This window comes from Lithobates pipiens, unplaced genomic scaffold (genome assembly GCF_037356315.1).
Source record: "Lithobates pipiens isolate NorthernLeopardFrog02 unplaced genomic scaffold, aLitPip1_a1.2 Scaffold_22, whole genome shotgun sequence".
Taxonomy (NCBI): Eukaryota; Metazoa; Chordata; class Amphibia; order Anura; family Ranidae; genus Lithobates; species Lithobates pipiens.
The window spans coordinates 231790993-231811084 of record NW_027507784.1 but is presented as its reverse complement, the minus strand read 5'-3'; the positions used below and the strand labels follow the sequence as shown (position 1 = coordinate 231811084).

At 44.7% G+C, this 20092-nt stretch overlaps 1 protein-coding gene across 6 annotated transcripts in view; it reads right to left on the bottom strand.

Annotated features, from left to right (window-relative positions):
- The window catches only part of SNX29 (sorting nexin 29), a 1823105-nt gene that overhangs the window by 646294 nt on the left and 1156719 nt on the right, over positions 1 to 20092 (bottom strand). For all 6 annotated transcript variants that reach the window (XM_077448905.1, XM_077448908.1, XM_077448906.1 and 3 more), the window contains one exon: positions 11702 to 11805. In XM_077448905.1, the coding sequence (XP_077305031.1) occupies positions 11702 to 11805 (104 nt within the window). The remainder of the gene's footprint in view (positions 1 to 11701; positions 11806 to 20092) is intronic.

Sequence of the window (20092 nt, the reverse complement as noted above, 5' to 3'; positions counted from 1 at the left end):
ACGCGGCATAAGGCAGCCTATTCAAGAGAACTGGGCTGCCCTATGGGTGACGAGCGAAAACGTTCCAAAACATCGGAAAAAATGCATGCAGGAATGTGAGTTCCCCACTATGCAAGGATGTGAATGGGGCTTGACAACTGAGTGTCTCCATCCACTCCCTCCTATGTACTTGCATAAAACTGGCAATGCACTATGCAATTTTATTGTACAATTTCCTTTAGCTCTATCATCAACAATGTAGTGCAAGGGACTGGACGTGGCCAAGGGGAGTGGCCAAGGACGTGCACCTTCCCATTGTTAACAATAGCAACGGCCGGCGGAGTTTGTTATAAACGCGAACAAATTTTAACACTTTGTGAGTAAATTTCTTTTATGATGAAAAAAAGATGGTATAAAAACATTTGGATATGGATATACCTTTCTCTCCTCCCTTATGCATTTAACCACGGAGCATACTTGGAAGTGAAGGGCGAACATTCCCCCAGCGCACCAGCAGCAGTGTCTAAGCAGCAGTACAGTGGCTTATACTGTGAAGGCTCGGTTAACCCTATGAGGGTGCTTGATCTGGTGAGCGCAAACATATCTCCACAGCACTGAGTGGCGCACCGGGGAGGAGTGTTTTTTCTTCTATATTGCCTTCCTTGCACTAGTCACTTTATTCTACCACCATCCCTTGAAACACTGCAATATGCGATTTTTCAGCGACTTCTGAATGCGATTTGAAAAAAATATTTTCTTATATTGAAGGATGCTCTTTGGGACATTTTTTGCACAATTCTTTGTATTTTTGCACAGGTTGTTGCACGATATTTTATAGGACTGTTGATTTGCACTTTTACACAGCAATTTTGCATAATTGTAATTTTTTGTTTAATTTGAATTTTTTATATATGTGATATCTATAATATTAGTAGAATATATATGCAGCACTGTACGGTATGGCAGCACCAGCACTGTATATAGATATAAATAAGCAATATTTTGCTAGCACGGTGATATTTAAAGCATTTATTTTAATGCACAGAGTTGCACAAACACAGGGTTTTAGCGCCAAAGCTTATTTTCAATTTTCTATCTTTCAATTCCTCCTTTATTTAAGGGTGGAGGATCTAGGCATAGGCAGCTCCAACCCTTTAAGAATTTCCTTAGTTAATTCTTTCCTCTTTAAGCATTCACTTTATTTTTAAGAAATTAGTCCGTAGCGCAACTTTATTTATTTATTTATTTGAGCCTATTCAAGAGAACTTGGCTGCCCTATGAGTGACGAGCGAAAACGTTCCAAAACATCGGAAAAAAATGCATGCAGGAATGTGAGTTCCCCACTATGCAAGGATGTGAATGGGGCTTGACAACTGAGTGTCTCCATCCACTCCCTCCTATGTACTTGCATAAAACTGGCAATACACTATGCAATTTTATTGTACAATTTCCTTTAGCTCTATCATCAACAATGTAGTGCAAGGGACTGGATACAGAGTGAGTGGATAAGTAGGTAGGTATTTTACATGCATAAATAAATTCTACAGAGATTGTACAATCAGACTGCATAGTGTATGGCCAGCTTTATACAAATACATAGGAGGGTGTGGATAGAGACATTCAGCTGTCGGGCCCCATTCATATCTTTGCATAGTCTGAACATTCCTGCATTTTTGGAGGGGGGGGGGGTGTTTTTGAGCATGTTTGCTTGTAATGCATAGGGCAGTCCATTCACATAGGCTGCCCTACGCTCAACAATTACCCCAAAGAAGCCCCAGAACTTTTTTAGAGCAGAGTGTGGTGCGTTTTTTACCGTGCTTTTTTTATGCATTTCCAGTGCTTTTCTGAAACTCAAGGCAAGTGCATTTTCTGTGTGGTTTGCTATGCATTCAAAAACACACAGACATGACCAACTGAGAAATGCATGCCTGCTCAAGCCGCGTACACACGTAGCCGTCTGTCCGACGTACTTAGTCTGGCGGACTTCCCGCCAGGCTGTCCGTCGGACTTTCCGAACGGGCTACTTGCCCACACACGGCACTTTTTCAGCGGACTAATACGGCGTACTAAGTCCGCCGTACTATCCGCCCTACTTTTGAAATGAACGGACTCGCCCACACATGCGGAGGAAAGTCCGCTCATTTTGAGCGCATCTCCAGGTAGGCGGGGCCCGCAAAGGATACGTCGCTGGCCCCCGCCGCCTGGTATGGACTTAAAGGGGAACCCCAACGCCGAAAAAAATCGGCGTGGGGGTCCCCCCAGGTCCACATCAGACCCTTGTCCAAGCACGCTACCCGGCCAGCCAGGAAAGGGGGGTGAGCGAGCACCCCCCCCCCTCCTGAGCCGTACCAGGCCGCCCCACCCCAAAGCACCTTGTCCCCATGTTGATGAGGACCAGGGCCTCTTCCCAACAACCCTGGCTGTTGGTTGTCGGGGTGTGCGGGGGGCTTATCGGAATCCGGGAGCCCCCTTTAATAAGGGGCCCCCGGATACCGGCCCCTCACCCTATGTGAATGAGTATGGGGTACAATGTACCCCTACCCATTCACCTGTAAAATAAAGTACAAAAAAAACCACAACACACAAGGGTTAAAATAGTTTATTGCACAGCTCTGGGGGTCTTCCGTCTTCAGGGCTCTTCTCGCCGGACTCCTCCGCTATCTTCTTGTAGCTCTTTTACTAGCGGAGGAGCCCGAAGAAGAGAAGAATGGAAGGCGGGGGCGGCGGCGGCGGCAGAAGCAGAAGACCGGGACACCGCCTGTAAAAGAGCTAGAAGAAGGCGCGGTGGCCCGGCAGAAGAACCGAAGAGGGGGACAAGACCCCCGAAGTCGGAAGAAGGGCGGCAGCGAGGAAGAAAACCGGGCTCCTCCGTTAGTAAAAGAGCTACAAGAAGATAGCGGAGGAGTCCGGCGAGAAGACCCCCCAAGACGGAAGACCCCCGGAGCTGTGCAATGAACTATTTTAACCCTTGTGTGTTGTGTTTTTTATGTACTTTATTTTACAGGTGAATGGGTAGGGGTACATTGTACCCCATACTCATTCACATAGGGTGGGGGGCCGGTATCCGGGGGCCCCCTTATTAAAGGGGGCTCCCGGATTCCGATAAGCCCCCCGCCCGCAGACCCCGACAACCAACGGCCAGGGTTGTCGGGAAGAGGCCCTTGTCCTCATCAACATGGGGACAAGGTGCTTTGGGGTGGGGGGCCACACCTTCCCCAAGGCACCCCCCATGTTGAGGGCATGCGGCCTGGTACGGCTCAGGAGGGGGGGGGGGCGCTCGCTCGCCCCCCCTTTCCTGGCCGGCCGGTTAGCGTGCTCAGACAAGGGTCTGATGTGGACCTGGGGGGACCCCCACGCCGATTTTTTTCGGCGTTGGGGTTCCCCTTTAAGTCCATACCAGGCGGCAGGGCCAGCGGCATCTCCTTCGCGGGCCCCGCCTACCTGGAGACCCGCTCTAAATGAGCGGACTTTTCTCCGGGCGGGAAAAGTCCGTTCATTTCAAAAGTACGGCGGACTGGCATACACACGGCCGGATTGTCCGCCGAAAATGCAAGTCCGGCGGGAAGATTGGAGTGTAAAACTACTTTCTAAGTCCGCCGTACTTTCGGGTCAAAAAAGTATGCCGGAGGCTACACACGGGGGGATTGTCCGGCGGACTTGAGTTTGCCGGACTTTTCCACCCGCTTGTTTGATCGTGTGTACGCGGCATCAGTCTCCCTATAAATTTAAAGCAGCCTATGGGGTGCCACAGACAGGGGCAAGGCGCAGACACCATGGATCTTTCCTGAGTTGCTCTGTCACGGGTGATGCGCAGTTTCATCGCCGCAGTTTAAACAAAAGCAGGATGAAGATACAAGAACTCTGCTCCACTCTGCAAGACGACAAGCAAACCAGCTTTTGACATTTTATATAAAGTCAGATTCCCACTCTCTATCCACTAACATGCTCCTTATTCCTTCCTTCTCACATCGGTGTCCTCTATCCTCAAATTATCCTTACTTTACCCCCTCCTCTCTTCCCTGCAGCATGCACATATCACCCTCACTCCTACCATCTCCCAACTACTGCTACCCACATCCCACTCTCATCTTGCCTTCCTCACCCTCTTCCTTCTCCTAGCCTCAGGTGGCATTTCTCCTAATCCTGGTCTGCCATTTTCCAACTGCAAGCCACATATCCAATACCCCTCCTTTGGCAACCACCGCAATCCACTCAGTTTAATTTCTATACCACTGCTTCCTCAAAGCAGCCAACCAATCTCATGCGCCCTTTGGAACACCCGCTCCATCTGTACCAAGCTAACATCTGTACATGACCTCTTTACCTTTCATGGCTTTAACATACTCGCCATAACCAAAACGTAGCTTCAAAATTTTGACTCAGATTCTCCTGCTGCCCTCTCCCTTGGTGGTCTCCATTGGACTGACTCCCCCAGAACCAACAGACAGAAAGGAGGTGGAGTTGGACTCCTTCTATCCCCACAAAGCACCTTCCAAGTCCTTCTTGTCCCTCCCTCTCTATCCCTCTCTTCTTTAAAAATGCACTGTATTGGTCAATTTATCGCCCCCCTGGACCGGTATCGTGTTTTCTTGATGACTTTGCTGCCTGGCTACCCTACTTTCTCTCCTCTGAAATACCCACTATCATTCTTGGTGACTTCAACATTCTTGTCAATGTTAACAGCCCAACTACAGCTAAACTCAACTTAACCTCATCTTTTGACTTAACCCAATGGACACATACTTCCTCTCACTCCAATGGTAATATCCTTGACTTTGTATTCTCCCATCTCTGCAACCCTGGCAACCTCACCAACACCCCCTTTCCTCTTTCTGATCACAACCTCATTAGTTTCACTGTATCCTTGCCTCCAACCATCCATCCCTCCAAGCAGCAAACAATTACCTGTAGAAACCTTCGCCACTTTAACCCTTCTCTTCTCTATTCTGCTACTGACCACCTCTATGACATAATCTCTCCGCTGTCCTGTCCTGGCAACCTCTGTCTACAGCAGTTCACTCTCATCATAACTAGATGCATTTGCTCCTCTAACCACATGCAGAATCAGACCCTCAACCATTAATACCCTGACAAACTGACAAGACTAGAAATCTCAAGAGACATTGCCATGCTCTTGAACGGCCGTGGCGTAAAATCAAATGCCTGCAAGACTTCACCCTATATAAATTTGCCCTTCTAATATACAATTCCTGCCTCCAGCCTTCCAAGCCTTTCTCTCTCTTATTAATACCTTGTCATCCAGTACCCTTTGGCTCTTTTCAACCTTTAACTCTCTGCTTCGTCCCCCAACCCCTCTGCCCACTAACTGACTCACTGCCCAAGAGATTGCCAATCATTTCAAAGACAAGATTGATGCAATACATGAGGACACCGTCACTGTGCGTACATCTTCCCCACCCAACATACCTTTCCTAACAGCACACTCAACACTCTACTCTCTTGAATTCGCTACTACTGAAGAGGTTACAAAACTAGTCTCAGATCCCACCTAACCAATTGTCTCTTGGAGCCTGTTCCCTCACAACTACTACGGTCACCCTCTTCTTCTATCCTATGCTCCCTTACTCACATCTTCAATCTCTCCCTCTCTAGTGGCACTTTCCCCTCCCTTCCCCTCTAAAACATGCACAGATCACTCCCATACTTGAAAAGCCCTCTCTGGACCCACCAACCTGAACAACTTAAGATCCATATCATTGCTCTCATTCACCTCTAAACTTCTAGAACACTTAGTCTACAACCGTCTTAGCTCCTACCTCAGTGAAAATAACCTTCTTGACCCCTTACAGTATGGCTTTCGCTCGCAGCACTCCATGGAAACTGCCTTATTAAAACTCACTAACAGTTTACTTACTGCTAAAACCAACAGCCAGTACTCCATACTCCTACTACTTGACCTCTCTGCAGCCTTTGATACTGTTGACCACCCGCTCCTTCTCAATAAACTGCATTCCCTTGGCCTCTGAGATTCTACTCTATCCTGGTTATCTGCCTATCACAGCGCTCCTTCAGTGTCACCTACAACTCTGTCTCCTCCTCTCCATTGCCCCTTTCTGTGGGGGTCCCCCAAGGCTCTGTTCTTGGACCCCTTCTCTTCTCTATCTACACCTCCTCCCTTGGTCACTTGATAACCACCCATGGCTTCCAACACCACTTATATGCCAATGACACCCAAATCTATCTGTCTACTCCCCACCTCACTCCTTCGGTCTCCTCACGCATTACTAACCTACTAACTGACATATCAGCATGGATGTCGAACCACTTCCTTAAACTAAGTCTTTCTAAAACAGAGCTATTAATATTTCCCCCCATGCCCCCCCCCCCCCATGACTTTTCCATCAAAATCAACAACGCAACTATCAGTCCCTCCCCTCACGCCGGGGTACTAGGTGTAATCCTAGACTCTGACTTTTCATTTCAGCCTCAAATCCAATCATTGTCAAAAGTTTGTAGAAGTCACCTCTGTAACATCTCTATAATTCACCCCTTTTTTAAACAAATGAAACCACCAAGCTCCTCATTCAATCCCTTGTTATCTCTCGCCTTGACTATTGCAACTCCCTTCTCATTGGCCTGCCTCTCCATAGGCTATCCCCTCTTCAGTCTATAATGAATGCTGCTGCCAGACTTATACACCTTACAAACCACTCTGTCTGCCAACCCTCTCCTCCAATCCCTACACTGGCTCCCAATCCTCCACAAATTAAATTCAAAATACTAACTACAACATACAAAGACATTCACAACTCTACCCTGAGCTACATCACCAATCTTGTCTCAAATATCACCCAAATCGTCCTCTCTGCTGTTCTCAAGACCTCCTACTTTCAAGCTCTCTCATGTCTCCAGGGTTTCTCCAGAGCCTCTCCCATCCTCTGGAACTTGCTGTTTCCACCTGATGATTATAATAATAATAATGTGAATGGAGCCAATTTCACTTTCAGACCCCGTTCACACTTAGTGTAGTGGGAGCACACATTTTTGGCTAGTTTTTCCTGTGACTTTGATTTCAATTGGCTGCACAACATGTGGCAAAGTAGCTCATGGGATATTTTGGCATATTGTGAGATGCACATTTTTTTACCGTACATTTTGCTGCATTTTTTGCGTGGCAAAATGTGTGTTTGCTTCTGTGTTTGGTGTGCCAATAACAATTAATGGCTCCGAAAGCAAAACTAGTTAACCACTTCAATACCAGGCACTTAAACACCTTCCTGCCCAGACCAATTTTGAGCTTTCAGAGCTGTCGCACTTTGAATGACAATTGCGCGGTCATGCTACACTGTACCCAAATGAAATTTTTATCATTTTTTTCCCACAAATAGAGCTTTCTTTTGGTGGTATTTGATCACCTCTGCGGTTTTTATTTTTTGCTAAACAAATAAAAAAATACTGAAAATTTAGAAAAAAAAACGTTTTTTTTTGTTTCAGTTTCAAAACTTTGCAAATAAGTAAGTTTTCTCCTTCACTGATGGGCACTGATGGGGTTACACTGATGGGCAATGATAAGGCGGCACTGATGGGCACCGATGAGGTGGCACCAATGAAGTGGCACTGATGAGGTGGCATTGATGGACACCAATATGTGGCACTGATAGGCGGCACAGATGGGTGGCACTGATGGGCGACACAGATGGGCACTGATAGGTGGCACAAATTGGCACGGATTGGCATGGATAGGTGGCACAGGTGGGCATGGGTTAGGCGGCACAGGTGGGCATGGGTAGGCGGCACAGGTGGGCATGGGTAGGTGGCACAGGTGGGCATGGGTAGGCGGCACAGGTAGGCATGGGTAGGCACTGATAGGCGACACAGATGGGAACTGATAGGCGGCATTGTATTATAATATATTGTACTAATGGATGCCAATCAGTGCCAATCAATAATGCATGCCAATCAGTGATGCCTATTGTTGGCATCCTTGGGGGGGCTGTGCTGATAATCGATCAGCACAGACCCCCCCTGTCAGAGGAGCAGCCGATCGGCTCTCCTCTACTCGCGTCTGACAGACGCGAGTGAGGAAAAGCCGATCACCGGCTTTTCCTATTTACACTGTGATCAGCCGTGATTGGACACGGCTGATCACGTGGTAAAGAGTCTCCATCGGAGACTCTTTACCGAGATCGTAGTTGCCGGGTGTCAGACTGACACCCCGCAACAACGATCGCCGCGATGTGCGCCCCCGGGGGCGCGCAGCGGCTCATAATCCTGATCACGTCATATGACGTCCGGTCAGGATTATGAAACCACTTTGCCGCCGTCTATTTGCTATGGGCGGGCGGCAAGTGGTTAAGCACATTTATCTGTAGTGCTTTCTTATTTATCTCCAAAGCCCTAAGTTTTGTGTCTTTCTGCTGCTCCATTCTTCCGTTATCAGCAAGTTAACTTTTGACAAGTTCTCCGACAACTAATGAGATAAAACCAGCCTGAAATTTGTGTAGGGGTGGGAGCTAAAAATAGATTAGCAGAGAGCTGGTCTATTTACAGCACAGCTCTGCACATTACTTCCTTCCTCTGCCTATGTGGAGTGGGAGTGTGTGCCTTTCCTCCAATCAGCTGTCACACAGTGTATGCCAAGAATCCACATCCAGTGGTTAACAGGAGGAAAAAATCTATAATACGGTGTGTTTTCTAAAGAATGTAGCAAGCTGAAGACAGCAGATATACATGTAAAACATATATTGGGAGCAGGGATGTGCAGTCAGGGGAGGCAGGTGAGGCAGGGCCATGAACATTTAAAAAACATGTGAGCTTTGAGGATCGTAGCTTGGCGACCTGGGGTCAGAGAGACACCTACGACTTCTGATTCCAGAGATATGGGGCTTCTTGCGCAGTCAGAAACTAAATACAGAGTGGCCACTTTAAATACAAGCTGACACACTCGGTTTGCAGCAGACTGAGAGGGTGAGCTCATAGTGCCTCTCACTTCTTGTCATAGGCACTGAGCTCAATAAACAGCTTGGAGTCTTGGACCAATGGTAAAGTACCATTGGTCCCAACAATAAAAAAGGCACGCCTCTCACTGCAGTGTCATAGAAGGGGCATGTGTCTAAAAGACAAATGCTCACTTCCAGCCCAGCCCTCTTAACTACAAGGAAAAAATGTGTTTATGAGTATAACAATTGCATGTTTTTTCTCAAACAGTTAAAAGGGATAATGAGAATCTGCTGCTTGCTGAAAACGTACTATTATATTCAAGCTAAATCATATATTTATATGCTATATGTTATAAAATAATTTATTATTTATCTATTTACTGTGAAATTACTGGTTGGAAGTTATAACTTCAGTAATTTGTCCGTTAAGCCACCTGCTTGAGTACAGATTTTGAAAATATAGTTTTGGTAAATTACCTTAAAAACAATATATAATAATTTGTATATTACTTATGTTAATTAACTCCTTGTCACCCAGGCTAATTCTCACACTTCTCTCCTACATGTAAAAATCATATATTTTTTGCTAGAAAATTACTAAGAAACCCCAAACGTTATATATATTGTTTTAGCAGACACCCTATGGAATAAAATGGTGGTCGTTGCGACTTTTTACGTCAAACGGTATTTGTGCAGCAATTTTTTTAACCATGTTTTTTTTCTTTTTTCATAAATAAACAAAAACAACACTAACATTAGCCCTATTTTATATAATGTGAAAGATGATGTTACGCTGAGTAAATAGATACCTAATATGTCACACTTTAAAATTGTGCACACTTGTGGAATGGCGCCAAACTTCAGTACTTCTAAATCTCCATAGGAGACGCTTTAACATTTTTTACAGGTTACATGTTTAGAGTTACAGAGTAGGTCTAGTGCTAGAATTATTCCTCTCGCAAATCTCCCTACCAGGGACATGTGGTGAGGTCAGTGGCTGGCTCTGATACTAGCCAGTGCCTCACCAGCCACTGACCTCACCACACGTCCCTGGTAGGGAGATTTGTTTAATCTCTGTGTAACATCTAAAGCTATTCTCTTCATTAGGTATGTGCGAGGGTTTAGGTCCACTTAAATTTTAGGTGTATAAAGATGGCCATACACTATATAATCTGATCTTACAATTTTTGTACGATCCCCTTTAGATTCACAAAAAATATGTAAATACGAGGACATGCCATCTATCCAATCGCTCTGTATTCAATTAGGCAGGCCAATGCAATACATAGTTAATGGTACATCTAAAGAGATTATGCAAACAGATTGTATAGTGTATGGTGAGGTTTACAGATCCCAGGACACACTTCTCCTGTTTTTGATATTACAGCTTTATCCACAAAGGCTGTTATGTAATTACTCAGCTCCTGCACACTCTGACAAATGAATAATCTATGGCTGTGTAGTTAGTGAGAACAGTATGCATTCATTGGATTTGTAAAACGTGTACCTGATGAGGGGTGGTAGTAATCTGCTGGAGGGGGGGGTGGCAAATTCAGGGTGTGCGCTAGTGAGGTCAGCTGGTAAACTCCTTCCTGTATCACATTCCAAGGTCTGTCCAGGAAGTAGTGGAAATATTTTTGATAAGGGTAAGGGTTGTGTAAGATAATTACAAAGCTTTTTTATTTCTGCAAAAGAAGTACATTAATGGTATATTGGTACATAGGGGAGCTGAACTTATCTGCTCCATCATTTACAACAGTAAAAAAAAGGAGTTGAAATCTTTGCTGTATGTTGAAAAGTTAGACACTATAGTCCAAAACTTCAGACCTACTAACCACTTTTTCACCAGATGGAAGCTATTTATGGAACATTACTTTTCATCCCCAGAAATATCCCTTCTTATGAAGCCATTCCAATATACAGAATGGTATGCTAAAGCCAATCTCACTAATTATTTGGGTAGGTTAAACATCCTAGAAATCACTTGGCCCATTGAGCCTGATTCCCCTTTATTTCCTTTATTTCTCAAGAGTGCAACTCGTTAGTGTTGTGCTAGTTACCTTCTGCTTTTCTTTTTTTATGCTTGTGGGGGGAGAGGACTGACTGGGAGTACAGAGAGAATGCTATTGCTAATCACTAGGAACAGAGGGTAACTCTATAATTCCCTGTCAGAACGGGGATCTGTTTGTTTACATTGACAGATCCCCATTCTGGCTCTCTGTACAGCAATCGTGGGTAGCCGATGGACATTGCGGCCACCGGCAACGAGCATCAGCTCCCTCGCCATGCAGCGGGCACACCTGCTATAGCTGTTAAAGAGACCGATGTATAGCTACGGGATTCATGGAAAAGAGTCAACCTGCCACAGTATAATGATGGCAGCTGGTCGGCAAACGGTTAATGTTTTTGTGATGTTATGCTTTTTAATCTATTGATAGCTTTCATCTCTGCTTTAATTTTTTTCTGAAACATTTAAACATTTTTGAAAATTTGAATTTTATTTAAAAAAAAAAGTTTAAAAAAATGGTGAAATTAACCGACCCCATACTCATTCTGTTCATGCATTGGTTGTTGGTCAACTCGCTGGAAAATTTCTGTGGGTAAGGCTGAGTGCAAATGTCACATTCAGTGACAAGATCTGAAAATGCCGCTATTCTAAATGCACCTAAATAAGCCTTGGGAATCTACCACCATATCAGCCAAGATTGCTATTAAGTGCAGTATAAAAAAAGTGTGTGTGTGTGTGTGTGTGTGTGTATGTAGAACAGGCACAGTATATATCAGCATTTTACACTGAAACTGGGGTAAATACGCTAAATTACCTCTATTAATTTTTGTTCATATGAACTGGCTAATTCACCATGATCCACCACTGGTTTTACTTCTGGAATGATTTCTCCATCGATATTTCGAAGGTTTGGGATTGCTGTTTAAGAAAGAGATGCTCCAGTGTTACAGAATTGCTTTCAAGAAAGCCAAACAATATTTGCATATCATGGTTTTAAAGGCATTGAATGTCTTCCTACCTGTACCTTGTGTATTTCACCTGCATAACGTGCATTGATCATGTAGTTTCATGGTGACATTTGTTGCTCTGTATGCAAAGCTTATAGTAGAGCAAATTCCTCTAAAGAATCGAAATAGAGGAGGGTAAATGACGCTGCATGTTGTATAGTGTCTTGAAAAAGTATTCACACCCCTTGAAATGTTCCACATTTTGTCATGTTCCAACCAAAAATGTAAATGTATTTTATTGGGATTTTGTGTGATAGACCAACACAAAGTGGCACATAACTGTGAAGTGGAAGGAAAATGATAAATGGTTTTCAATTTTTTTTTTACAAATAAATATCTGAAAAGTGTGGCGTGCATTTGTATTCAGCCCTCTTTACTCTGATAACCCTAACTAACATCTAGTGGAACCAATTGCCTTCAGAAGTAGAAGAAATACATGTTCTGTCAAGCCCTCAGAAGTTTGTTAGAGAACCTTCATGAACAAAAAGCATCATGAAGGCCAAGGAACACACCAGACAGGTCAGGGATAAAGTTGAGAAGTTTAAAGCAGGGTTAGGTTATAAAAAATATATCCCAAGCTTTAAACATCTTATGGAGCACTGTTCAATCCATCGTCCGAAAATGGAAAGGAGTACAGCACAATTGCAAACCTACCAAGACATGGCCATCCACCCAAACTGGCAGGCAGGGCAAGGAGAGCATTAATCAGAGAAGCAGCCAAGGGGCCCATGGTAACTCTGGAGGAGCTGCAGAGATCCACAGCTCAGGTGGGAGAATCTGTCCACATGATAACTATTAGTCGTGCACTCCACGAATCTGGCTTTTATGGAAGAGTGGCAAGAAGAAATTCATTGTTGAAAGAAAGCCATAAGAAGTCCAATTTGCAGTTTGCTAGAAGCCATTTGGGGGACACAGCAAACATGTGGAAGAAGGTGCTTTGGTCAGATGAGACCAAAATTGAACTGTTTGGCCTAAAAGCAAAACACTATGTTCGGTGGAAAACTAACACTGCACATCACCCTGAACACACCATCCCCACCGTGAAACATGGTGGTGGAAGCATCATGTTGTGGGAATGATTTTCTTCAGCAGGGACAGGGAAACTAGTCATACTTGATGGGAAGATGGAAGGAGAAAAATGCAGGGCATTGTTAGAAGAAAACCTGTTAGAGTCTGCAAAAGACTTGAGACTGGGGAGGAGGTTTACCTTCCAGTAGGACAATGACCCTAAACATACAGCCAGAGCTACAATGGAATAGTTTAGATCAAAGCATATTCATGTGTAATGCCGCATACACATGACTGGAATTTCCGGCAGACTAGGTCTGAAGGTCTTCCCAACGGATTTTTGGCGGAGTTCCGACTGACTTTCCGAATGAACGAACTTGGTCACACACGATCGGACTAAGTCCGTTTGAAAGTCCGTTAGTTTTGAACGTGATGACGTAAGACGGGACTAACCAAGGAAGTTCAATAACCAGTAGCCAACAGCTTCCCTTGCGTCGTATTTGGTCCGTCGGACCAGCACACAGATGAACGGTTTTCCCGATTTTAGTCCATCAGAATTGAGTCCATCGGATAGATTTGAAACATGTTTTATTTCTAGATCCGTCTGATTTGTTTTTTGAAAAACGATCGGACTAGCCCACACACGATTGGATTGTCCAAAAGACTAATCCCTTTGGTCCTAGTCTGCTGGTCGTGTGTATGCGGCATTAGAATGGCCCAGTCAACGTTCAGACCTAAATCCAATTGAGAATCTGTGGCAAGACTTGAAAATTGCAGTTCACAGACGCTCTCCATCCAATCTGTCAGAGCTTGAACTATTTTGCAAAGAAGAATGGGCAAAAATGTTCCTCTCTAGATGTGCAAAGCTGGTAGAGACATCCCCAAAAAGACTTACAGCTGTAATTGCAGTGAGAGGTGGTTCTACAAAGTATTGACTCAGGGGGGCTAAATACAAATGCATGCCACACTTTTCACATATTTGTAAAAAAAATTGAAATGCATTTATCATCTTCCTTCCACTTCAAAATTATTTGCCACTTTGTGCTGGTCTATCACACAAAATCCCAATGAAATACATTTACGTTACTGGTTGTAACATGACAAAATGTGGAAAATGTCAAGGGGTATGAATACTTTTTCAAGGCACTGTATATGTGTATTGCCACAATAGTGACTATATGAAAATCTAGTGTCTACTCATTATAATAAACATTAATGCAAAATCATCAAGTGTAATTCATAAAGGTGCTTCATAAAAGGTACAACTGGCTTTTGGTGCAAAGAATATAAAGGTGACCATCAGCTGATTCCATCAAATACGTTCATAAGATAAAAAACATATATAATGTGCTCGCGCAAATATTCACAGCCCAAAAAAAATCACAGCAGGAAATGCCAAAAATAATAATGTCCTTATATTGTGACTTGTGCATAAATCAGGCTACTCTGCTTGTATGCAATGTACCCCTGCAGGGGTAGAGCTTTCCGCTGAGTGTGGAGCACGAGTGGAATTCACCTTTTGCACAGAAGCTGTGATTGATTTATGCACAATTCACTTAGGAAAATCCCAATATAAAGACATTATTATTTTTGTAATTTCCTGCTGGAATTTTTATGAACCGTGAATATTTGCACCAGCACATTATATATTTTATATATATATATATATATATATATATATATATATATATATATATATATATATATATATATATATATATATATATATATATATATATAATTTTTTTATTTTTTTTTATTTATATATATATATATATATATATATATATATTTTTTTTTTTTTATCTTACAAACTTATTTGTTGGAATCAACTGATGGTCACCTTTGTATTCTTTGCACCAAAATCACTTTGCACCTTTTAATGAAAGCATGTTTATGACTTATGCCGCGTACACACGATCAAACAATCGGGTGGAAAAGTCCGGCAAACTCAAGTCCGCCGGACAATCCCCCCGTGTGTAGCCTCCGGCAGACTTTTTTGACCCGACAGTACGGCGGACTTAGAAAGTAGTTTTGCACTCCAATCTTCCCGCCAGACTCGCATTTCGGCGGACAATCCGGCCGTGGGTATGCCAGTCCGCCGTACTCTGCCCAGAGAAAAGTCTGCTCATTTCGAGCGGGTCTCCAGGTAGGCGGGCCCGCGAAGGAGACGTCGTTGGCCCCGCCACCTGGTATGGACTTAAAGGGGAACCCCAACGCCGAAAAAATCAGCTTGGGGTTCCCCCCAGGTCCATATCAGACCCTTGTTCGAGCACGCTACCAGGCCGGCCAGGAAAGGGGGGCCGCGCGGCCCCCCCCACCCCAAAGCACCTTGTCCCGATGTTGATGAGGACAAGGGCCTCTTCCCGACAACCCTGGCCGTTGGTTGTCGGGGTCTGCGGGCGAGGGGCTTATCGGAATCTGGGAACCCCCTTTAATAAGGGGGCCCCCGGATACCGGCCCCCCACCCTATGTGAATGAGTATGGGGTACAATGTACCCCTACCCATTCACCTGTGAAAAAAGTACAAAAAAAAACACAACACAGGGTAAAAATAGTTTATTGCACAGCTCCGGGGGTCTTCCGTCTTCGGGGGGTCTTCTCGCCGGACTCCTCCGCTATCTTCTTCTAGCTCTTTTGCTAGCGGAGGAGCCCGGCATTCTTCCTCACCCTTCTTCCGGCTTCGGGGGTCTTGTCCCCCTCCTCGGTTCTTCTGTCGTTGCTGTTGTCATCGCCGTCATCGCTGTCGCCGCCGCCTTCTGTTCTTCTCTTCAGATGTTGACTCATCGCTCCCTCCGCTCACAATGATGGGGATCGGGCGCATGGCGACTTATATAGGGACATCACCGGATGATGTCCCCATCTATTATGATGTCACAGTCCCAGCATCCTCTGGGACTGTGACACCATAATAGGCGGGGACATCATCTGGTGATGTCCCTATATAAGTCGCCGCACGTCGCATCAGAGCCATTGTGAGTGGAGGGAGCGATGAGTCAACATCTGAAGAGAAGAACAGAAGACGGCGACAGCGACGACGACAGCGGCGACAGAAGACCTGTAAAAGAGCTATAAGAAGGAGCGGTGGCCCGGCTGAAGAACCGAAGAGGGGGACAAGACCCCCAAAGTCGGAAGAAGGGCGGCGGTGAGGAAGAAAGCCAGGCTCATCCGCTAGTAAATGAGCTACAAGAAGATAGCGGTCCGGCGAGAAGACCCCCGGAAGACGGAAGACCACCAGAGCTGTGCAATAAACTATTTTTACCCTGTGTTGTGTTTTTTTTTGTACTTTTTTCACAGGTGAATGGGTAGGGGTACATTGTACCCCATAGTCATCCACATAGGGTCGGGGGCCGGTACCCAGGGGCCCCCTTATTAAAGGGGGCTCCCGGATTCTGATAAGCCCCTCGCCCGCAGACCCCGACAACCAATGGCCAGGGTTGTCGGGAAGAGGCCCTTGTCCTCATCAACATGGGGACAAGGTGCTTTGGGGTGGGGGGGCCGTGCCCCCCCTTCCCCAAGGCACCCTCCATGTTGAGGGCACGCAGCCTGGTACGGCTCAGGGGGGGGGGGGGGCGCTCGCTCGTCCCCCCCTTTCCAGGCCGGCCGGGTAGCGTGCTCGGACAAGGGTCTGATGTGGATCTGGGGGGAACCCCCACGCTGATTTTTTCGGCGTTGGGGTTCCCCTTTAAATCCATACCAGGTGGCGGGGCCAGCAACGTCTCCTTCGCGGGCCCCACCAACCTGGAGACGCGAAATGAGCGGACTTTCCTCCGCGTGTGTGGGCGAGTCCGTTCATTTCAAAAGTAGGGCGGATAGTACGGCGGACTTAGTACACCGTATTAGTCCGCTGAAAAAGTGCCGTGTGTGGGCAAGTAGCCCGTTCGCAAAGTCGGACGGTCAGTCTGGCGGGAAGTCCGCCAGACTAAGTCCGTCGGATAGTCCGCTACGTGTGTACGCGGCATTACACTTGATGATTTTGCATGAATGTTTATTATAATGAGAGATTTTCATCTAGTCACTATTGTGGCAGTACACATATACAACATATTTTATATTATTGGCAGCGCCATTTACCCTCCCCTATTTTGATGCTTTATACCATCACTTCACTAAGTTCTTTGGGGTAGGCAGCAGCCACATTTATATCACTTAAGCATGTAAATTAAACAAAATAAGTAGATATGGCACAGACACAAACAGGCTCAATATTCATAGATACACAGAGAGCTCTCTGATGTAGCTAGAAGATTTATTTGTATTACTTTAGCACTCCCATATTTGTGAGGTGACACAAATAAGATGGCAACTCATGCTGTAAGGTAAACGAAAATTCCATAATCAGAAAAACATTGCAGATTATTCTCATGTGCTTGTGCATTGCACTGCTGCTCATGCATCTAGATGAGAAGGCAATAACAGAGGTGACATGAGATTTGGCACACATGCATGCACATAGCAATGGACATGCACACTTAATGCTCAGTGGCATATTATGATGTGTCACTGGGAGAGGTTGCTGAATGATCTTCAGGTTGTTACATACAGTATGTCCTGAGACCTGATCTGTTGCAATTGTCTACTGTATGAGCCGGCTTCTCACTGCACTTTTCAAGTCATTATGTAAAAAAAAAAAAAGGAAAGGCACATAGAATTTCTGTTATCACAGGTTGACTAGTGTTCATTAGGGATAAAATTCAAATTTGGGTAAAATTTGAATTCACAGTGAAATCCCAGGATTGAAACTTGCAAATGTTGGGAGATTTTAAGCACGCGGGGATCGCTGTTGTCGCATTTTTTACTCGTGCCTTACTTCAAACTGTGCTGCCATGACCAGCTAAGTGGGGGAATCAGACACACATTCCTATGGATGAATATTTTAGGCTGACCAATGTTCATTACAGATAAAATTCTGATGTTGGTCACACGCAAATTTCCAGGATTCAAATGTGCAAATGTTAGTTTTGCATTTAGTGAAATTTTGGCATTGATCCATTACACCCTGTGCTATCTTTGATATTATATATTTATTTCCACATTTAGTTTTAGTTATTTCTAGCCTACTTTTAATCTGAATGATCTTGAAGTTTGAATACATACTTTTTGAAGAATCCCACACATTTATTTCTTTGAATGCAGCAACATATATTCATTATGCCCTGCTGTGTCACACATTTCACAAAGAGTGCCTTCTGAGAGAGGAGGAGTAAAACATTGCCCCAGGGATTTTAAGGAGGTCACAACATGACTGTACATATAAGGTAAAAAATAAATATTTTAATCTAAAAATCAGATTTTAAAAAGGATTAAAAACAGAGAAACACACCAGAAGCATATTCATTCAAGACATTTCCTTAAAGTGGATGTAAACACTCACTTATACCCAGTGAAGTGAACAGCCTCAGATCATACAGTATCTCACAAAAGTGAGTACACCCCTCACATTTTTGTAAATATTTTATTATAACTTTTCATGTTACAACACTGAATAAATGACACTTTGCTACAGTGTAAAATAGTGAGTGTACAGCTTGTATAACAGTGTAAATTTTCTGTCCCCTCAAAATAACTCAACACCCAGCCATTAATGTCTAAACCACTGGCAACAAATGTGAGTACACCCCTAAGTGAAAATGTCCAAATTGGGACCAAACTGTCAATATTTTGTGTGGCCATCATTATTTTCCAGCACTGCCTTTACCCTCTTGGGCATGGAGTTCACCAGAGCTTCACAGTTTGCCACTGGAGTCCTCTACCACTCCTCCATGATGATATCATGGAGCTGGTGGATGTTGGAGACCTTGCGCTCCTCCACCTGCCATTTGAGGATGCCCCACAGATGATTAATATTGTTTAGATCTGGACACATGCTTGGCCAATCCATTACCTTTACGCTCAGCTTCTTTAGCAAGGCAGTGGTCATCTTGGAGGTGTGTTTGGGGTCGTTATCATGCTGGAATACTGCCCTTGCGGCCCAATCTCCGAAGGAAGGGGATCATGCTCAGCTTCAGTATGTCACAGTACGTGTTGGCATTCATGGTTCCCTCAATGAACTGTAGCTCCCCAGTGATGTCAGCACTCATGCAGTCCCAGAACATGACACACCCACCACCGTGCTTGACTGTAGGCAAGACACACTTGTCATTGTATTCCTTGCCTGGTTGCTGCCACATGCACTTGACACCATCTGAACCAAGTAAGTTTATTTTGGTCTCATTAGACCACAGGACATGGTTCCAGTAATCCATGTCCTTAGTCTTCTTGTCTTCAGCAAACTGTTTGCAGGCTTTCTTGTGCATAATCTTTAGAAGAGGCTTCCTTCTGTGACAAAAGCCATACAGACCAATTTGATGCAGTGCGTGGTGTATGGCCTGAGCACTGACAGGCTGACCCCCCACCCCTTCAACCTCTGCAGAAATTCTGGCAGCACTCATATGTCCATTTTCCAAAGACAACTTCTGGATATGATGCTGAGCATGTGCACTCATTTGTAGCCTAGGTGATTTACTACAGGGATAGTAGCTTGTACTGAGAAGGCAGCATGCTGAAGGATAGAAGAACTTCTGGCAGAAAACATAAACAAGACAAGCAGCGCCAGGATTGCAGCAATACGTTTCAAATGTTTTAATGTAAAGTAATGCACTTACTAAAATCAAAGCAAAAGCAGGCACATCTGTATTTAAAGTCCAGATTGGGTGACAGGATCGCAGTTGAGCCTCCGGATGGTGTGGCAGAGTCTTTCTTGGCAGTGCCAGTGTTTCTCCAGCGACCCAGGTTGGAGACTGCAGAGTGCACAGGAAGGACATCACTGGGGGGGTGCCAAGTCGCAGTGTGATGATGCACACATTCGGAGCATGCATGCTCCTTTATCAGGCATAACTATCGGCCATTTTGGAAGTGGTTTATAGGACTGGCACAAAAGGGAGGGCCAATCGAATTACAGGAACAACCAATTTTTGTCAGTCATATACAGGGAGAGCCAGGAGGCAGCGATAGACGTGTAGAAATGATAGAAAACAGAGAGAGAGAGAAAGTAGAGGACGCAGACTGAACGAAAAACAAAAAGTCAGGCAAAGGGGAGAGACAAAAAGACATACTTGAACATATAGTATCCATGCTATAGAGTGGCAGATTGTCAAGAAATAATGGTTGGGTGGAAAAGAATGATCTAGTTGGGGGTTGGTAAGAAATAT